The sequence below is a fragment of the Leptodactylus fuscus genome, chromosome 10 (genome assembly GCF_031893055.1).
Source record: "Leptodactylus fuscus isolate aLepFus1 chromosome 10, aLepFus1.hap2, whole genome shotgun sequence".
Taxonomy (NCBI): Eukaryota; Metazoa; Chordata; class Amphibia; order Anura; family Leptodactylidae; genus Leptodactylus; species Leptodactylus fuscus.
Window position 1 is genome coordinate 54367555 of NC_134274.1, and position 19784 is coordinate 54387338.

The 19784-nt window shown below is 42.2% G+C and overlaps 1 protein-coding gene across 1 annotated transcript in view; it reads left to right on the forward strand.

Moving 5' to 3' along the window:
• The window catches only part of PKD2L1 (polycystin 2 like 1, transient receptor potential cation channel), a 50790-nt gene that overhangs the window by 15761 nt on the left and 15245 nt on the right, over window positions 1-19784 (forward strand). Inside the window, exons 2-5 of the mRNA XM_075258179.1 lie at window positions 1909-2022; window positions 8002-8129; window positions 10301-10554; window positions 18559-18783. Of these exons, the coding sequence (XP_075114280.1) occupies window positions 1909-2022; window positions 8002-8129; window positions 10301-10554; window positions 18559-18783 (721 nt within the window). The remainder of the gene's footprint in view (window positions 1-1908; window positions 2023-8001; window positions 8130-10300; window positions 10555-18558; window positions 18784-19784) is intronic.

Sequence of the window (19784 nt, forward strand, 5' to 3'; positions counted from 1 at the left end):
TATTGGTCTTAATCTCCAGTCACTATTAGTGCGAATGAAAGCAAAGGTGGAGAGATGGTTGAAGTTACCTTTATCAGCCTAATGGAGGATGAATTGGCTCAAAACGATTTTAATGCCTCAGGTGCTACATGTGATACATAACTCTCCAGTCTCCAGTTGGGACAAATACCTCTTTCTCTATCTATCTAGCCATACCCTCCATTTCATAAACTTCCCATAAATAAGCAGTTGTGTGTGGCTCTGAAGTCTTCAACAGAGGGAGGAATTTTACCTGGACAATAATATATTTTTATTAATATCTGCAAACTCTGCATGCATTGTAAAAGCCCAGGTGTCCAATGTAGATTTGAGAATTAGCTCACTGGGGATACTGGAGCACATAGTGGAGGCCTCCAAGGGGTTGATTTCATTGGCCTATGAAAGCTTGAGAGCTCCTTTTCTGGGATACCCTATGGCAGAGGTGAAAGTTAATTGGGAATTGAATGTGGGTCCACTGTCACCCGCGGGATGGTAAGAAGTTGCAACTTTGCCGAGTAAATTATTTATTAATGTGGCCCAGCAAAGATCTTGATGGTTTAGTTCCCCTGGTATACCAGATGTGCCTTGTGATATTTACAATGGGGACAAGAAGTGATGTACGCCGTTTGAGACGCAGGGAATATTAAGCTAATCTTTTACACATGTTTTGGGCATCTGAGCTGGAGGAGTTATGATGCAGGCTCATGACCTTATTTGTATACTGTAGTTAGAGTCTGAAGGCAAGAGTGTTTGGGAGATTCTGATGGTGATCAGATGGAACATTTGGCTGTGTTTAAAATACTATACCATGTGCGGAAGACTATAGTGAAGAACTGGATAGATCTGACCCTGCCTATGGTGAGCAAAAAGACCCAGGCAATTAATGACGTGCATGTACATCATGGTGTGGGAATGGGGGTGTGTATGGAAAAGCCTCAGGAGCTGAGCCCTCTCTATACACTGGGGTTGTCGACTGTATAATACAGCCACAGCACCTGCCGCTAACAGCCATGATCAGTGGCGACACAGATTGCGGGTTTTGACCATTAAGAAGCTGTGGTAAAACGCGACTGTGCCTAGTACAATCAGATGCCATGACAGCCAGAGGTATATTGAAGGCTCCCAGTCATGTCGTGCTATAGTTCTATTACACGCTGCCATAACTGAATTTTCTCTAGACCCCACCATTCCTGAGCAGTAAATGCTGTTAATTTTTGGCTTCATATGCTATTTATCCTCTTTGTCAGTTGTCAGGTGGGAAGTTCCAGGCAAGGGGTATGATTCTGAGCTCTGACACTGTTCACCTCTGAATAGAGCTCTTAATCACACTCTTCTGTCTGCTTTTGCCTGACACTGCCCACCTGACAGGACAGAGCCTTGCACTGACTGCTCGGGAACGGTTGCGGATTAAAAAAAAAAAAAAAAAAAAAGTGCACTGGAATCAGTGGAGCTGCGCCTATTAACATATGATGAAAACTAGGAGTTGGTGGAGATGGTGAAAGATCCCCTTAAAGTGTGTCAGTAAACCAGAGGCAGGTTTCCCTTGTTTGTAAGGACCATCGATTGTCCTGGAGAGTCAGTCTGGAAAGCCTGACTGCATAAGATGTACTCTCAACGACTGGCATTGCCTGCCAGGACCAGACTAATATTTGTGGAGGACTTTGTGACCACCTTTGTTTTTGGAAAGAGAAAAGAATGAGAATTCAAAAGAAAAGTATTTCTTACGGTCAGACAATTTGCACTAAAATATACCCATAGATAATATATTGCTTCAGTGAGCTCAAACCTCCTGCTCATAAAAATCACATTTATAATTTGGAATATTTTAACAATTTATACCTTGAAAATGAATGTCAAACATGTTTTATTAATTCTTTTCATTTTTGATAGGGCTTTGGGGAACAACCTTAACCGAAGACACAGCAGAAAACAGAGAGCTGTTTGTAAAAACCACACTGAGGGAATTGCTGGTCTATATTGTCTTCTTGGTGGACATTTGTCTCTGTAAGTGTGGCCAGAAATATAAAGGTTTTTATTTTGAGTGCTTTGTAAGCTGCAAAAAGGCTTGTGATAAATATGTGTTATCCTGACGGCCATGTTATGTTTTTCTGTAAAGAATATGCCATGGCAATGAAAGCAACTTAAAAAACAAAAAAAAGCTCATAAAAAGCAAAGCAGTAAAAACCTGTATGGTATTATGTAATTTAGTCAAAGTTACAAGCTTAAGTGTTTTTTAGTTTTTTTTAAATGTAGATTGTGAGCTCCATATAGGGATCACAATGTACATTTTTTGTGTGTCCTATCAGTATGTCTTTGTAGAATGGAAGGAAATCCATGCAAACATGGGGAGAACATACAAACTCCTTGCAGATGTTGTTCCTGGCAGGATTCGAACCCAGGACTCCAGTGCTGAAAGACTGCCGTGCTAACCACTGAGCCACCGTGTTGCCCCACAAGCTTCTTAAGAGTTGATCTTATCCTAAAAGTTTTCAGAGGCTACTTTTGAGTAGTGTACTCTTGGTGAGAGAAACAGGATGGTGTTTTGACCAATAGCTCGCTATCCTGGTCATTGAGATCTAGTTGTTAGGAGGTGGCTATGTGAGGGCATGCATCACGGAAAACAGGTTATCGAAGACCTAGACAGACAAATATTAGAAAGAATTTTTGATCCGCTAACAAACACAAGCAGTTCCAAAAGTTTCCTTGTCAACCATTCAGATATATAGCACCTTCATTGCACACACCTGCCTCTGCCTGGACCATGTACAGGTTACTTTCAGAAGGAGATTTGGTGTCAATATGACCAATACATGTCCTGCCATTGACAGCCAGCCACCGTCGCCTCCGTTCAACGTGGTGTCATAAATAAGAAACCTGCACTGCTGTTGACTGGAACTCTATCATCTTTAAGGGGGTTGTCTAGGAAAAACTTTTAAAGTTTAAATCACCTGGTAATGGTGAAAAGAAAAAAAAAAAAAAGCATACTCACCTGTCCTCGTTGCTCCCAGTGTCATCCCATGTGTCCAGGTTTGTCTGCTTTCCCAGTGTTGTGCTAAAGCCACTGACTGGCCTTGGCGGTCACGTGACTGCTGAAGCTAATCAGAGGCTTTAGAATAACACCGGAAGATGCCGACAGAGCAGATGATATGTGAGGTATGGGAGGACACCGGAGCAACGGAGAAAGGAGAGTACGCTTTCTTTTTTTTTCATTGCCCCCAGCTTATTTATACTTTAAAAGGGTTGTCCATTTTTCCCTGGAGAACCCCTTTAATGACAAATCTATTTTATGTATTGGATCCAGCAAGGTCAGGTTTGAATAAGAAGGCCTCATATTGAGTGCTTCAATCCTGCTTTTCATCTGGTAAACACTGGCAAATGATAGTCGGTCACCCTCTTGTAGTGATACAAGAGACACTAATGTGTTGACTTTCATAGCAGGGATTCCTTACCGGTCTTTTTTAGCAGGATAATGCGTTCCCACACACAACAAGAGTTTGCCACAAATGTCTCCACCAGACTTCCTTGGTCTGTTCAGTCACTAGTTTTATCACCAATTGAGCATTTATGGAAAGCGAGCTTCAGCAACCTACGTGTAGGATCTACACGTCAGCTGCAACCTATGTGGGCAAATATGCTTTAAGATTCCATACGGAACCTGTAAGCCTCCATGCCTAATCTTGTTTCATCTAGTATCCAAGATAGAGGCAACCCTACTGGGTACTAAAGCTTTCTTTCAACGGTATAGTTTTCCCCAAGACACTTATAAATTCACTCTAATACAGTGATCACTTACATTTATGATCATTACATTCACACATATAACATTTAATTCCAACAACTTCTTGGTGCGTTTTTTGTTTTGTCAATGAGTGCATAATATATGGGCAAGTCAAAAGTATATATTTTTTGGGGGGGGATTCAACAATCCCTCTACACCAGTTGTCTAGCATAGAGAGTTGCTATTCTGGAGCAAGTCCCTTTCTTGCACCAAACGTGTGCCACAAGCCATGCCTTTCTCGCCACATTGTGCGAATGTGGGTGGAGCGGAGATCCATTATATCCAGGTCCACTATCCTACTAATATTATATCCTACTAATCCTACCAATATTATAAATGTGAAAGTTTGTGTGTTTGGATGTTTGCTCCTCAATCACGCAAAAACGGCTGCAGGGATTCGGCTGACATTTGGCACATGCATACCTTGGAACCTGGAATGAAACATAGGCTACATATTATACTGGTAAATGGCCACACATTGCGACTGCTAGCCCCGAATTCGCCGTACTGCTAGGGTAGCGGAGCAGAGAAGACTTCATCCACTGTTCTTCAGCTGCTTCCCGATAGGCCCACGGCATTGTGTGGGTGGCGCTGAGGACGCTGTACACTCTGGCAACCATGGCGTCCAATTCAACCTCTGGAGCGTCCGGGGTGCGCGAGAAGTCCCTCCGCTGTGCCGGCTGTGTGCACACGCTGGGGAACTGATCGCTTCCGTCTCTACCAGGGAGGAGTCACCTGCACCGCTGTCGGCAATGGCGGGTCAGCCTGCTGTGCCACAGCAGCTGCTGGCAGATGCGACCTATGGAGTTTGCCTCGGTGTACAGTCGCACACAGTCTCATGTGCCAAACATTTCGTGACAACGCTGGCTGTTTCAGCTCTACTACCTATGCCGTGGGACGGGAGTTTGTGGAGGGGTTTGGGGGGGGGGACAGTGGCAGGGGCAAACAGGATGGAGGGCCACACGGCAAGGGAGTTTGGGGAGGAGGGGTATGGGTGGGATGAATGCGGGGGCTGCGTGAAAAGAGGCGGCGCACAGGATAAGGGGGGGCCCAAGGGACGAGAGTTTGGGGTGAGGAGTAGGGGGTCACGGGTCGGGGTGGGTAAGTGAGGGGCGTTGGGAGGGGGCATCGGGTGATTGGGGTCCAGGGACTGTTGCCAAGCGGCAGTGCGCCAATGGGTCGCGGGGATGGGGCGCCGCAGATGAAGTCGCAGGAAATGCTAGAACTTATTATGGTAATTGGTAATATTTACTATATAGTAGAGCATATGTGTCATGTTAGTCAGCTTTTGGTCTGCATAATATTTACAGACAAACTGCTTTCCCCCACCCCAACACTAACATGGTAGAAGAGTTTTGTAGTACAGAATGTTATGAGCTCTTTACTCCCCGGGTACTTTACTGAACATTCTGATTTATTACCTGACTTTGTAAAATTCCTTTCTCAGCTTTTGCATGGACCATTGTTTCTAGGTTAAGAATGATTTCCTAACAGTTACCTTATCCACTGTTTAAAAAGGAAACCTAGTGAAGATAAACCTCTGGTGTCCAATTGTAATCGCATCTAGGTATATACTTCTTTAGAAACACGGCAGCCATGTCATGTCCAAAATACCCCCCAAACAGTGCCACAAAGGGTCCGTTCACTGGAGTGGAAACATACCAGTGGGAAAATTATTACCTATTATTATAGCCCTTTGTTCTGGCATATTGAAAAGGATCTCTTTGCACTGTCCATGTTCAGTTTTAGCTTCATGCTTATGTTTAAACAATGAACCCATCACATATTAATGTACACGTGTACGCATGCACATACATACATTCAGACCTGTAATACAAAACTACATACCTAGATATTAATGTACACGCAGATCCATGTATTGACCCGTGTAAACCTGTGTGTAGAAGCAAACACACCATGTCAGTAACACGCACTCCAATGGCAGATCAAGGATAGAATTTTACCTTTTCTGTATTACAAGCTGCAAAGTTGATACTGTATCTAGTATATTTATTCCCCTGCATTTCACAAAGGGAAAATGGCTATCAGTCCTCAGCACTAAATAACAGTAAAGCTGGCCATCACATTCTATAGGTGTTGATTGAACTCCACTTGAAGTGTTACTAATCCTTCAACTTATTATCATAAATTGATACTACGTGTTGAAATAAGAAAAATTACTATATATTTTATTAAGGAAAATTGTCCCCTTCCAAACTTAATTGCTTACCTCTACTCATTCCCTACTGTGGAGAAAACTCAAGAGGCTACCATCTCTCGAGCATCCTCCTCCTCCACCTCCCCTTTCTGTAGACTTGACTGGAGTACAGATCTTCTGTCTAGAGAAGAGAGCATCTGAAGGGAACGGGGAGACCAGTGAACAGACAGAGGGAGCCAAATTGGGAAGGGGACAATTTTTCCTGAAAATATAATGCAAAGCAAGCACCTGTATAGTTTCTTGTATATTGTTTAAGAGTTAGAAGGGATATTATGTCTCATTAGGGAGAGATTATACAGGGGCTTAGTAGACAATGCATGCCCCAAACCACCCACCCCACCCCACCTCCCCATATAGCGGTCACCAACTAAGTGGGCGATGAGACTCTACGGACTTATACCAAAAACCACCCGCCCCACCCCACCTCCCCATATAGCGGTCACCAACTAAGAGGAAGATGAGACTCCATGGACTGTTATACCCCACATCAGCCACCGCCCACCCCCCCCCATACTCTCCCCCTCGACTCCAACTCCCCCCCACACACACACACACTTTACTAGCTTTGGCAATGCCAAATATCCATTCGGAGGTGCCAATAAAGCCTATTTGATTTGATTTGCCCTGCTAAGAATTCTTGGTAAGGAATAAATAAAATAAAACTTCATTGGTGGAAAAGATGAACATGTTTCATTGCCCCATTTTGGAAGGTAGCTTCCTATAGATCTATGGCCTAGTTCACATCTACATTCGGGTTTCCGTTTGGAGAGTCCACTTGGGGATGTCCCTCTGAACGGAAACCTACACACATTAAAAAGCGGTTACCTAAGGGAACCCGCGAACGCCTTAGACTATAATAAGGTCCGCGTGGTTTCCGCTCGGTTTCCAAACGAAACATGCGGAGAGAAAAATCCAGCAACCAGCACTTTTCTCTCTGTATGTTTTGTGCGGAAACCACACGGACACCATTATAGTCTATGGGGTCTGTAAGGTTTCCTTAGGTAACCGCTTTTTAATGAGTAAAGGTTTCCATTCAGGGGGTCCCCAAACAAAAAACAGAACACAGTTGTGAACCGGGCCTAAGCGTGGTTTTAATGGTGGGAAATGAATGCCTGAAACAAGCATTTGTTCCTGTCACTTTATGGTTAAATTGGTCGGTCTGATAGAGGCTGAAAAGCATAATCTGGCATTAAAGCACGATCCTCTTTTACACCACGGACGTCTTATTTGTTTAAACAACTAAGCAATACCATCACAATGTATAGCAAGGACAAAAATAAACACAAAAAAAGCCCCAAAACCTTAGCAAAATGCTGCATGTGAATCTGTCCTAATGCACATTCTACACGCCTCCTACTTTTGCTAGATATTGTTAAATAATAGCTAAAACTTTACCGACTTGAAAAAGGAGTGTATGTTCTCCCTGTGTTTGCATGGATTTCCATCCCATAAAGACATACTGATAGGGAAAAATGTACATCGTGAGCTCTATGTGGGGCTCACAATCTACATTTAAAAAAAAAAAAATAAAATAAAATAAAAAAGAAAAAAAAAAAAAGAAAAAGGAGTGAAATGCTTATTTACTGATGGAACCGAGTGTTCGGCAGAGGCTTTTGCAATGCTCGGTTTCATTCCAATATTTGAAAGGACCTGCTCTATAAATATCATTGTATGGAAGCGGAGCTCTGGCTGTGCTAGTCCTGCACACACTGCCTTAGGTTTATTTGGCACCTCTGTTATATATAATACCCAGCTAGTAGAAATGCTTACATATGAGAGTCTTGTTTAGAATCTTTTCCCCTGTATTAGAAGATTGCTGAAGAGGTTGGTCTTAAGAAAATCATCATCATCATCGACCGAGTTGTCATCTCCTAGGGAAAATATAAACAAAACAAAGGGAATTGACTCAGAAGGAATAGCAGCAATACATTATATGCGGTGCTTATATCTGAAACTATATCATCTTTACAATGTACTGTTTTTTTAGTGACGTATGGGATGACAAGCTCTAACTCCTATTATTACACCAACGTCATGTCTAATCTTTTCCTGACCACGCCATCTGATAGCGGTGTTACATTCCAGAGTATTAGCAGCATGAATGATTTTTGGTCGGTGAGTACAGTTTTTTCCCATTATTGCCAATGTATTTTCATAATCTCCAGAGTGTTACATTCATGGGGTAAGTACAATTATTTGTCAAGTCTATATGACGCTATTAGGCAAAGTTTGTACCAGGTATCCCCTAAAGTCCATGGCGAACATTCACATGTAGAGACAGATGTACTTTGTCTTTATAAGGACTAGCAGTGACTATAGTTGGACTCCCATATAGCCAACATCCATGCCACAAAGAATAGTACAAGACATTAGCAAGCAAGCATGGAGCTGTGTACATACTGAACAGGAGTTCATGGATTGAGGTGGGAGTCAGAGGCCACAGGTTGAGCACCCAAAGGCCATTTGCTGCCTCCTAGCCACCAGTTACCCACCCACCAGTCCATACTATGGTTATACAAGCACTATAGCTTATCTGAAAAACAATGAAACCACCTATAATGATGATAGACGTGCAAAAATGTTTTGCTTTATTGTGACAAATTTCGATCTGATTCCCCCTTTCTTCCCCTTGCCTCCCTGTATTCTTACGTTTGTAGGGCAGCACTGGGGTTTCTCTCTGCTTGTTTGTATTTGAGATGCCCTGTTTTTGTGCTGTTCGCCCTGTATTATTAAGTATCTGGCCCTATTGTGTTCCTTTGGGCCCGTCCGGTTTTTTGTTTTGTGCTGTTTCACCTTGAATTTTCGTGTGTTTATTTTGTGTTATAAATAAAGATTTTATAAAAAATTTTTTTTTTTTCGATCTGATGGCTTGTCCATTTATACAGACCATTGGTCTGATGTGTGTGTAACCAGACTACAAGTTAAAATCCAGCCTAATTCTCCTCTAAAATGCCAATACCTTCCATTTACAATTTTGTCATTGCAGATGTTACACAATTTGTAATGCACGTTTAAGGAATGACCCTCTTACATTACAATAATTTTATTTGTGATCCTAAGTTTAGACAATAATTATACAATGTTTCATGTAGTGACTTTACACCAACCATTAAGTGCATTCATGTAATATGACTGAGTTCATATATGTAACCTTATGCCAAGTAACTATATTGTAACTTTTATGTATTTTTATAATTCACACCTGTATTGTAAATGATTATTGAGCAATAGGTAATATAAGCCACAAATGTTGCAAAATTAAATCATTTTCTAGCTAAAATCAGGAGTGAATGCTAAAGAGTAAATATAAATGCAAAAATTAAGGCAGAATATGTTAGTATACAGTAGGTGTAAGAAGATGGTGCCCTGCTAATAACCAGCAGAGACACAGAGCATTTGTCAACCTTCTTGCAACCATCTTCTTCAAATTTGCCCCCCCCCCCCTTTTTTTTTTTTTACTTTACTTAACTTACCATGTTTTTCAAATGATTTTATGCAAGGTTTATAATGTTTCTTTGTTGGGGAAAGTGGACGTGGCTTATCTGGAGTAACATTTAACAAGAATAAGTTCTCCTTGGTGGAAAAAGGAAAAAAAAAACACCCTAGAGCCATCTTTTGGACGGTAGATGTTTATAGTTCAATGCCTGGTTTTCTATGACACTTAGAGACATTGTCAAAGAAATAAAGACAAGCCACAAAGGAAGAGAAATCCATCTGCAGAAAGCTGATTTAGGGTTATTGCCCCTCATCAGTGTGAAGCAAGGTACTGGTTTGGCTGGAAGAGAGGTCATCAACGTGGGTCAGAAGTGCTCCTGTGTTTCTTTAGGGAGGGAGGTTTCCTTTGCAGGCCACCTTACGTTGCATGGAGTCTGGGAAAGGAATATGCAAATAAGTTCTCTTTTCCCAGGACTCCTAGCATAATACATAATGCATTTATGAAATGTCTGTTTATCAAGAAGATGTTTTATATAATATAAAAAAAATGGGGGGGGGGGGGGGGGGTACAACTGCCCTCCAGTATATAAAACCAGCATATCTGAATACATTGGAATCACAAGTTAGGTAAAATTAATAATAGAAATAAAATTAGGCGAGAAAAAATCTCATGCCAAAAAGAGTCTCTGAAAAATAGAGCAATTGATAAATGACCCCCAATATCTTCAGTGTATTAATAGAATAGCTGTTGTGCCAAGTAAACAGAAATAATGGGATAACACCCAATAAAATGTATAGTCTATGTCTGATAATCCCTACACTAACATTGTGTCCTTACTTTTATCTACTAGTACACACAGGGACCATTACTCAATGGCCTTTATTGGACAAACTGGTACAATAACGCTTCCCTAGACAACAGTGAAAACTCATTTATATACTATGAGAACCTGCTGCTTGGAGTCCCCCGAATGAGACAGCTGAAGGTAGAAAACAATTCATGTGTTGTACATAAGGACTTCAGAGAAGATATCTATGGCTGCTATGATACGTATTCTGAGGACGAAGAGGACAAAAACCCATTTGGGTTAATGAATGGGACGGCGTAAGTACTACCTGGGATAGACTACTTGCACATTGAGGTTTATACTGTAGTAGCCATTACCAGGGTCGGACTGCCTGCTGGGGAACCGGTGAATTCCCCAGTGGGCCCCAAGCCCCGACTGTTAAGTTCTCATTGTACTAATGCAGATACATTGGTCAGGGGGCCCCCAATCGAGCAGCTGACCAATGCATCCGCATTTGTTTCAGCACACAGGGGCCCCCATTAGCTGATGCTGAAGCTGCACATAGTGTCCTCCAGATATATAGGGAAAGTATATATCGGAAGACACGTGTGCAGCTTCATCATCAGCTGTAATGGCTGCTCGTAATCCTCTCAGTGACCTGCTGCAGCTATGGGTGCTTTCCTGTGAGGACCTGCTGTGCTGCCCGGACTTCTTCCCCCTCCTGGACTTCCTCCCCCTCCCCCTCCTCCTAGTGAGTCGTCTCTCACATCGGAGCGTGTGGGGAAGACTGGAAGCAGTCTGCTGTGATGGGTCACTTCTGTAAAACGTGAGTATATTATTTTGGTAAAATCTGTCTATTTAATATGTATATATGTGTACATTTGTTTAAAGTTTGTGTCTTGTATATTGTGTGACTACTGTATGTTTGTATACAGGTATGTATATACAGTATACTATAATGTGTATGGGTGAGTATGTATATATGTGAGTATATATAGTATTCATACATTCATCCTATTAATATTATAAAGGGAGTTTGTGAGTTTGGATGTTTGTGGGTTTGTGTGTTTGGATGTTTGTTCCTCAATCACGCAAAACCCGCTCCACCGATTTGGCAGAAATTTTCCACAAACATAGTTACTACACTCGACTGCGCAATAGGCTACTTTTCGTCATAATAGCGCACATACGTTTTTCCCAGGACCCCCACAAAAACCAAACTCACATCACTATCTCTGCAATCTCACACACTTTGGACCATAGCAAGCCACAAAATTCATATTACCCTCTACAGCAGAGGTCTGCAACCCCTGGCACACGTGCCAAGAGTGGCACTCCTGCCATATTTCACTGGCACACCAGCAGCACAGGACCTGCAAGAGTTAAATGAAGTCTGAGGTCCCTTCAGTGCTCTGCTAGAGCTGAGGCATAAGGACACTCCCCTTTGAGAGGGGTGCAGGAAACCCAGGGGGTGGAGCTTAATCGCTCAGGACTGTGCCTGCTATAGTGGTCTGCATCCTGCAAAAATTGCCCGAGGAGGAGAGGAAGCTGCTAGCAAAGTGAAACTGAAAAACACACAGGTACATAGGATTACTGTTCTCATTAATGTCAGGCATTTGGGGTTATTAGTTTAGTCTTAGTAACTCCATGTGCCTCACATTAATAGAAATAAACCCCATCATGTCCCTCATATTAACCCCTGTGTGCCTCACATTAATATGAATAAACCCCATCATGTCCCTCATATTAACCCCTGTGTGCCTCATATAAAGGTTACTAATATGTGAGACATATGGAGGTACTAATAAAAAACCTCAATAATGAAGATACTTAATTATTACCTCCAAGTACTCACATATCAGTAACTCTTACACAAGGGTTAATGTGAGGGACATGATGAGGTTAATTGCTATTAATAAGAGGCGCATGGAGTTACTAAACTGTCATGCACAGGGACAGACTTTATGTTGCTTGCTCAAGAGTATCCTGTGCCCAAAACGTACATGTACTGGCGGAAAATAAATCATACAATGTCATATATCGAAGTATATTCACTTGAAATACCTCTGTCCCAAAGACACTATGTACAGTTTCGCAGAACACCGTATAGCAGCTGAAATACAAATTAACTTCAACACAAAAGTCTCATGTATTCTCAGAATTACAGCAAAAACAAGATACAAAGTTACATTTCATATCCCATACCTTATACACAGTACGAAAACCTTACCGGCGCCTACGTACCCACTTCTACAATCACCGCAGACGAAGTCGCGGGTACCAGCTAGTAGAAGTATATATATAGATGAATGTATATAAATGTATGTGTGTATATATGCTATAATAATGTATATATGGTATATGTATAAGGCCTGGTTCACATCTGCGTTTGGTAATCCGTTCGCGGAGTCCGCATGCCCCCCCCGAATGAACTACGAAAGCATTAGCAAGCGGTGTGAAGTGAAAGCACATGGACCCCATAGACTATAATGGAGTCCGTGTGCTTTCCGAGCGGTCTCTGTATGGAACATGCGGACAGGAAAGTAGATCATGAAGTACTTTTCTGTCCGCATGTTCCGTGTGGACACCGCAAGGAAAGCACACGGACTCCATTATAATCTATGGGGTCCATGTGCTTTCACTGCACACCGCTTGCTAATGTGTTCAGTAGTCTGTTCGGGGGGTCCCCATGCGGACTCCCCAAATGGATTACCGAACGCAGATGGGAACCAGGCCTGAGTGTGTAGGTATATAGTGTGTGCAAAACCAAAGAACGGAGATATAGGATGGCACTGCTGAATATACAAGTGAAAATCCAAATGAACTGGAGGTAGATGTGAGGACTATACCTTATATATCAAGAGCCGTGGGGGTGCTCAACAACCAGAAAAAGCAATATAGAAATGGAACAGTTGTAGAAAAATATGGAAGGACACTCACCCACATCAAGGCTCATCTTCATAAAAAAACTTCTTTTATTAAGGTAACATGTCTTTAACCCCTTCCCGCCGATGGCACTTTTTGACTTCCTGACCAAGCTCGATTTTTCAAAACTGACATGTGTCACTTTCTGTGGCAATAACTTTGGAACGCTTTAACTTACCAAAGTGATTTTAAGATTGTTTTTTCGTAACACATTATACTTCATGTTAGTGGTAAATTTTGGTTGATATGTTTTGTGTTTAATTATGAAAAAATTGGAAATTTGGTGGAAATTTTGAAAAATATGCATTTTATAAAGTTTGAAATGATGTGCATTACATACAGATATAAATCAAACGGAAAAAACATCCAGCGAAGCAGTGGAGTATGTTGAATAAAAACTACTCCTTTATTATAACAGCTTCAACTTCGAAGAAGGATTAGCATCCGAAACGCGTCAGTCTGACGCCCCCCTCCCCCTTTTTCCTATTTTATGTGTAGTGCTGACTTTTAAGGCTGTTATAATAAAAGGAGTAGTTTTTATTCAACATACTCCACTGCTTCGCTGGATGTTTTTTCCGTTTGATTTATCTCTGAAACTCTGCACCGAGAGAGTTTTTTCATCCGGGCGTGACCCTCCAAGGAGGCATATGTGGAACTACAGGCACCAGGAGAGCATATAGGCTGAGTATAATCAATTCCTTTTTCCTTTTCCCCAGTATTTTGTTACATACAGATAGTCAGACCGCCAAAATTATATCATAAATCTCATGTCCCAGATCTCTGCTTTATGTCGGCATCAAACTTTAGGAGCCCTTTTAATTTTTACGGACATTATAAGATTTACAAGTGAAACAACAATATTCAAAATTTTCAAGAAATTTCCAAAACCCATTTTTTAAGGGACAAATCCAGTTATGAAGGCGTTTTGAAAGACCCTTGTATTAAACCCCCCCATAAATCACCCCATTTTCAAAACTGCACCCCTTAAATAAGCCAAAACAACATATACCTAGTAATTTAACCCTATAAGTGCTTAACAGGAATTAATACAAAATGGAGGTGAAATTTTCAAATTTGAATTTATTTTACTAATATTTTCGTTTAGCCCTAGAATTTGCACATTCACAAGGGGTTAAAGGAGAAAACGCGACCCAAAATTTGTTAGGCAAGTTCTCCCGACTACCATAGTACCCCACTTGTGGGTGTAAACTAATATATGGACGCACAGCGAGACGCAGGAGGGAAGGCGCGCCAAAGAGCTTTTAGAGGGCAGATCTGGTTGTGATCAGTTTCAGGAACCATGTCGCATTTACAAAGCCCTTGAGGAGTCAAAACAGTGGAAACCTCTAGAAAGTGACCCCATTTTGAAAACCGCACCCCTCAAAGAATTTATCAAGTGATGTAGTGAGCATTAGTAACCCCGAAGTGAATGTGTAAGCTGTGCGGAGTAAATTGGGTACACCAAATCCCATTCTATTTTCCCACCAGCTCCTATGATGCGGACGGGGAAGAGGGGCATTCTGGGGGGGTCAGCGCTGCTGTATTATCTGTCATAAGCTCTAAATATGGGGTGTCCCCTGAAACCGCTCGCACCGCTTACACATTTCCTTCTAGTCGCAGCCACTTATGTCCTAATGATTTGGCGACTTTTGGGGTTTTTGTCTTCACATTGTACAAGGTAGATTTTTATTTTTATTTTCTGGCAATGTGGCCATATGAGGGCTTGGTGTTTGCGGTATTAGATGAGCTTCTCAATGCCACCATTTTGGGCCCTGTAACTTATTGACTACATTTTATTAACTCTTTCTGGGTGGGATGTAAAAGGAAACATCAATTCTGGCATTGCTTTTTAGCATTTATTTTTTTTCCCGTGCAGCGTACAGCATAAGTAACATGTTACCTTTATTCTGCGGATCGGTACGATTACGGCGATACCTCATTTATATGATTTTTTAATGCGTTGCTATTTGTGCAGAATAGAATTCAATTCAGGGAAAAAAATCAATTATTTTTGCATCGCCATCTTCTGAAAGGCATAACGTTTTTATTTTTCGCTAGACAGAGCTGGTTGAGGGCTTATTTTTTTGCGGGAAGACCTCTTCTTTTTATTGGTACCATTTTGGTTTTCATCTGACCATTTGATTACTTTTTATTGAACATTTTGTAAGGGAAAGGTGGTGAATAATCAGTATTTTGTGCGGTTTTCTACGTTTTTTTTTTACGACATTCGCCGTTCGGGTTAAATAATGTTTTAATTTTATTGTTCAGGTTATTACGGACGCGGCGATACCAAATATGTAATTTTTTTTCTATTTTTCTTTATTTTACATAATAAAACATTTTACATGTGGAAAATGGGATTTTTGGGGCTTTATTAATTTCTATTTTATTTTAAACTTATTTAAACTTTTTTATTTTTACTTTTGTCCAACTTTTTTTTTCTGTCCCCATGGGGGATTGAAGCAGTGATCGGCTGATCACTGCTTCAATAGAGATACGCTGCAATACACGTGTTACACGTGTATTGCATTGTATAGGAAGCTGTCAGCCTGTGTAGACGCACAGGCTGACAGCTTCATTTACGGCAGGATCAGCCAGGTGCGAGGACGGGGTAAGTGAAGGGGCAGACCTGGGGTCACTGATCAGACCCCGGGCTGCCCCCTACGAACACCGGCACCCCCAGAAACCGGCGCGGGGGGTGCCGATCGGCAACATTTTAGAACGGAACCCCGGAGGTGCCGGCGGTCATGTTGATCGCCGGCATATCAGGGGTTAACACCTGCGATCGGACCTGGTTCCGACCGCGGGTGTTACGGGGCATTGTCAGCCGTAACATACGGCTGACACCCGCAGTGCGTGGTGCGCACACAGTTTCTGTGTGCGCACCATGCATCCGCAGTAATAGTACGGCGGTTTGCGGGAAGCCCTTCCCTGCAGCGCCGTACTATTACGGCGAATGTCGGGAAAGGGTTAAAAGCAAATAGTGCAGGGAGGGAGAGCAGCATAAATAGACAAGTAGGTTACTTGCCTATTTATGCTGCTCTCCCTCCCTGCACTATTTGCTTTTAAAGACATGTTACCTTAATAAAAGAAGTTTTTTATGAAGATGAGCCTTGATGTGGGTGAGTGCCCTTCCATATTTTTCTACAACTGTTCCATATAGTGTGTGCAATTTCATCCACACATTGCAGAAAAATACACACAGTGGACACACTGCAATTTCCAAAACTGTTGTGGTTTTGGAAATTGCAGCATGTCACTTATACCTACAGAAACACTGGCAGAAAGTCCTCAGAGGAAACCTCTGCAGAGTTCCTGTAATAAGTGCTGTTGGAAAAACTGATGCGTTGCCTCTGGGGTTTTTCCACAGCATTTTTTTCTGCAGGCTGCTATATGGGGCCTTAGCCTTATAGTGTAGTACATATTTATTTTACCGTAGATTGTGAGCCCCATATAGAGCTCACAATGTAGATTTTTTTCCCCTATCGGTATGTCTTTTTGGAATATTGGAGGAAATCCACGCAAACACAGGGAAAACATACAAACTGCTTGCAGATGTTGTTCCTGGCAGGACTCGAAACCAGGACTCCAGCGCTGCAAGGCTGCGGTGCTAACCACTGAGCCAACGTGTTGCCCCTAGTACACAGTATATTGAGATGATCAGGATGAGGCCCAACAGCGAGACGCAGCTCAAAAACCCTGTGGAATAAATGGCGGCAAATCCCAATGTATTTTTTCCACAGCGTTTTTTATAGCACTTTTGATGCATTTTCCCGATACTTTCTCCCGATTGCGCAGCTGAAAGTAACCGGCCATGTTTTTAGAAGCGCTCGCATTTTAGAGTTTGTGCCTGTTCCACATCTTTTTTTCCTGCAGTGTGCGGATGAGGTAAATTTGATTACATTTCATTCACTTTGCTGATTTTGTAAAACACTTTTTTTTTCTATAGTAGCCAAAGATGTTGTGTTTCTACAATGTGAGGTTTGAGGTATTTATGGCTTATTCTGAGTATAGGCCATAAAAAAGATTAACCCTGCACAACCCCTTTAATATGCCCCACACATTTTAACATCCCCCCTCCGCACAGAGTGTTACCCCATCACTGCTCCCACACAATATATTGGCCCCATCACTGTACCCCATACATTATTGGGAACCAGTGAAGAGACCACTGTATTGGGGGAGACCAGTGAAGTGGCCATAAAAAATTTGGCCCAGACATCCTCTTAAAAGAGGTTGTCTATAACCTGGAGTGATCACTGTGGTGGCCGCCAGGAAGGTGTGTAAAAAAAAAAAAAAAATTCCTGGGCAACCACTTTAAGGGATTGTTCACACGGGGAAGTTGGCAGCGGATTTTGAGGCAGAATCCACCTCAAAATCCGCTGCCAAAAATTGCTCCCAATGACTTCAATGGGAGCCGCTCGCTTCTTTTTTCCGCTAGTTAGCAGCGGAAAAAAGAAGCGAGCTGCCCTATCTTGCCATGGATTCCACGGCTGAGTCAGTCTCGGCATCTGCAGCGCGAGGCTCTGGCCCATTCATTTGGGCCTAATCCAGAGCGGAATGCCACGACGGGATGCCTGGCATCTGCGACGGAATGTTCACACGCGGAGTTCATGTATCTCCGAGTGAACTAGCCCTAAAGGATTTATTCATCTTTCTAATATTGACGGTCTGTCTTTAGGATAAGCCATCAATATTGCATCTGCGATGATACAACAGCCAGGACCTCTACAGATCAGCCTTTTCCAGGACCGAGCAGCTACAGGTAATAGTAGCATTTATAGGAGCCATGCTGTTCACTTGCCATACAAGGTGTAGCAATACATTTAGGTAGTGCACATGGTATAGTGGGTGAACAGCATGGCTCCCGACATGTTATTAGCTTTTATCGTCGTGTCTTGGTACCGCCGCTGATCTGCAGGGCCCTGGCGCTGGGCCCCTAGAAACAATTCCACTGGTGGGCCCTAGACACCCCAGTCTGACCCTGGCTATTACTGTTCCACAAGTTAATACATCTCACCTTACAGGTGTATCATTAATACACAGCCTAAATATTGTGCAGACTAAGGCAGAAGTTTGACATACACATGTGAGAATGAGGCCCCAAAGGGGTTATACACACACATATGGTCCACTTACTTTTGAGTGGAACATTTGTTACTGCTCCTTTAACCCACTGAACTGATTGTGGCTGCATGTAGCCATTGCAGAAATGCTTAAGTCCATACATGCTGCCCCTTTCTGGCAAAAGTGCGCATTGTATAAAATACCGCTGCAGCAGAGAAACCCCTGGCTGCAGCAAAATAGATCGAGAAAGGTAAAAATTATTTTTATGCTTATATAAGTTAGTAACAGTGACAGGTTATTGTGATGTTTTCTTGTTTGTTTCTTACCAGATGGACATATTATACAGAGAAAGAACTAGGAGGCTCTTCCCACTGGGGTAAAATAGCAACTTACAGCGGAGGAGGTTATTATATAGATTTTCAGTTGACAAAGATGGACACATTAAGGATTGTGCAAACTCTGAAAAATAACCTGTGGCTGGATAGAGGAACTCGAGTAGTTTTTATTGACTTCTCAGTGTACAACGCCAACATCAACCTTTTCTGCGTTTTAAGGTAAGAAACATATCATATATGGTGGCATTAGCCAGGCCTCCTCTACCACCTTCAGCTCCATTTAAAGAGGATATTTCACCACCTCCACCAATTCTGTTCCACTGATTCCAGCACAGTCAGAATTTTTTCTCTAGCCCTCACCGTTCCAGAGCAACAAGCACAGACAAGCAGTGTCAGAGCTCAGAATTACACCCTTTGCCAGCTCCTGCCTGACACTTGAAAGAGGCTGAGCTGCGATCGGGTCAAGTGTCTGATGAACATGATCCTATATGGCCTGTGATACAGAAGTGGTGCTCAGGAGGCCCTGCTGCCTGCCACATCATACACCTGATCCTAGAGATCCGGATCCATGGGAGCACCCAGATGTTCAATTGATCACCTATCCTAACTTAAAGTCCATAGGATAAGTGCCACACCACTGGGGGTCTGATTGTTGAACTGAAAAACTAATAAAATGATGGCAGATGGAGAATGCGTTAAAGTAAACAAACAAAAAAAAAAAACAATAAAAAACAAAGTTTTTATCCACCCTATATTTTTCAACCGAAAAGTAAAGACCTGTATTCAGCAGTTTATCTTGTGCTGAAAAAAATAGATGGTATGGAAGAAAGTTTTTGTCTACATTTTTAAACAATCCATTAAATGACTTCAGATGCAGATAGAACGGGGAAGATTTATTATGCCTTGTATACAATTTTTCTGGCATACAAGGCATTAAAAAGTTGTAAGATTTAACGCTTTTGACCATTTTCATGGAAGGAGATGTGTCTTGAGCAGGGTCACCAGCCCTGACAGATTTCTGATCATTTACGTTAGATTATTGATGTAAATTATCTCTGAAATCTACGCCAGCTACAAATTAAGTTCAGGGGCATGGCCTGGCCGAACGTGCATGTGATTTACGAGGTGGTGTCTGCCACCTCATAAATGAGACTCATTCTCCACTAGTGCAGTGAATATGAAGACTGGAGTTGAAAACACCAATCTTCATAAATCTGACC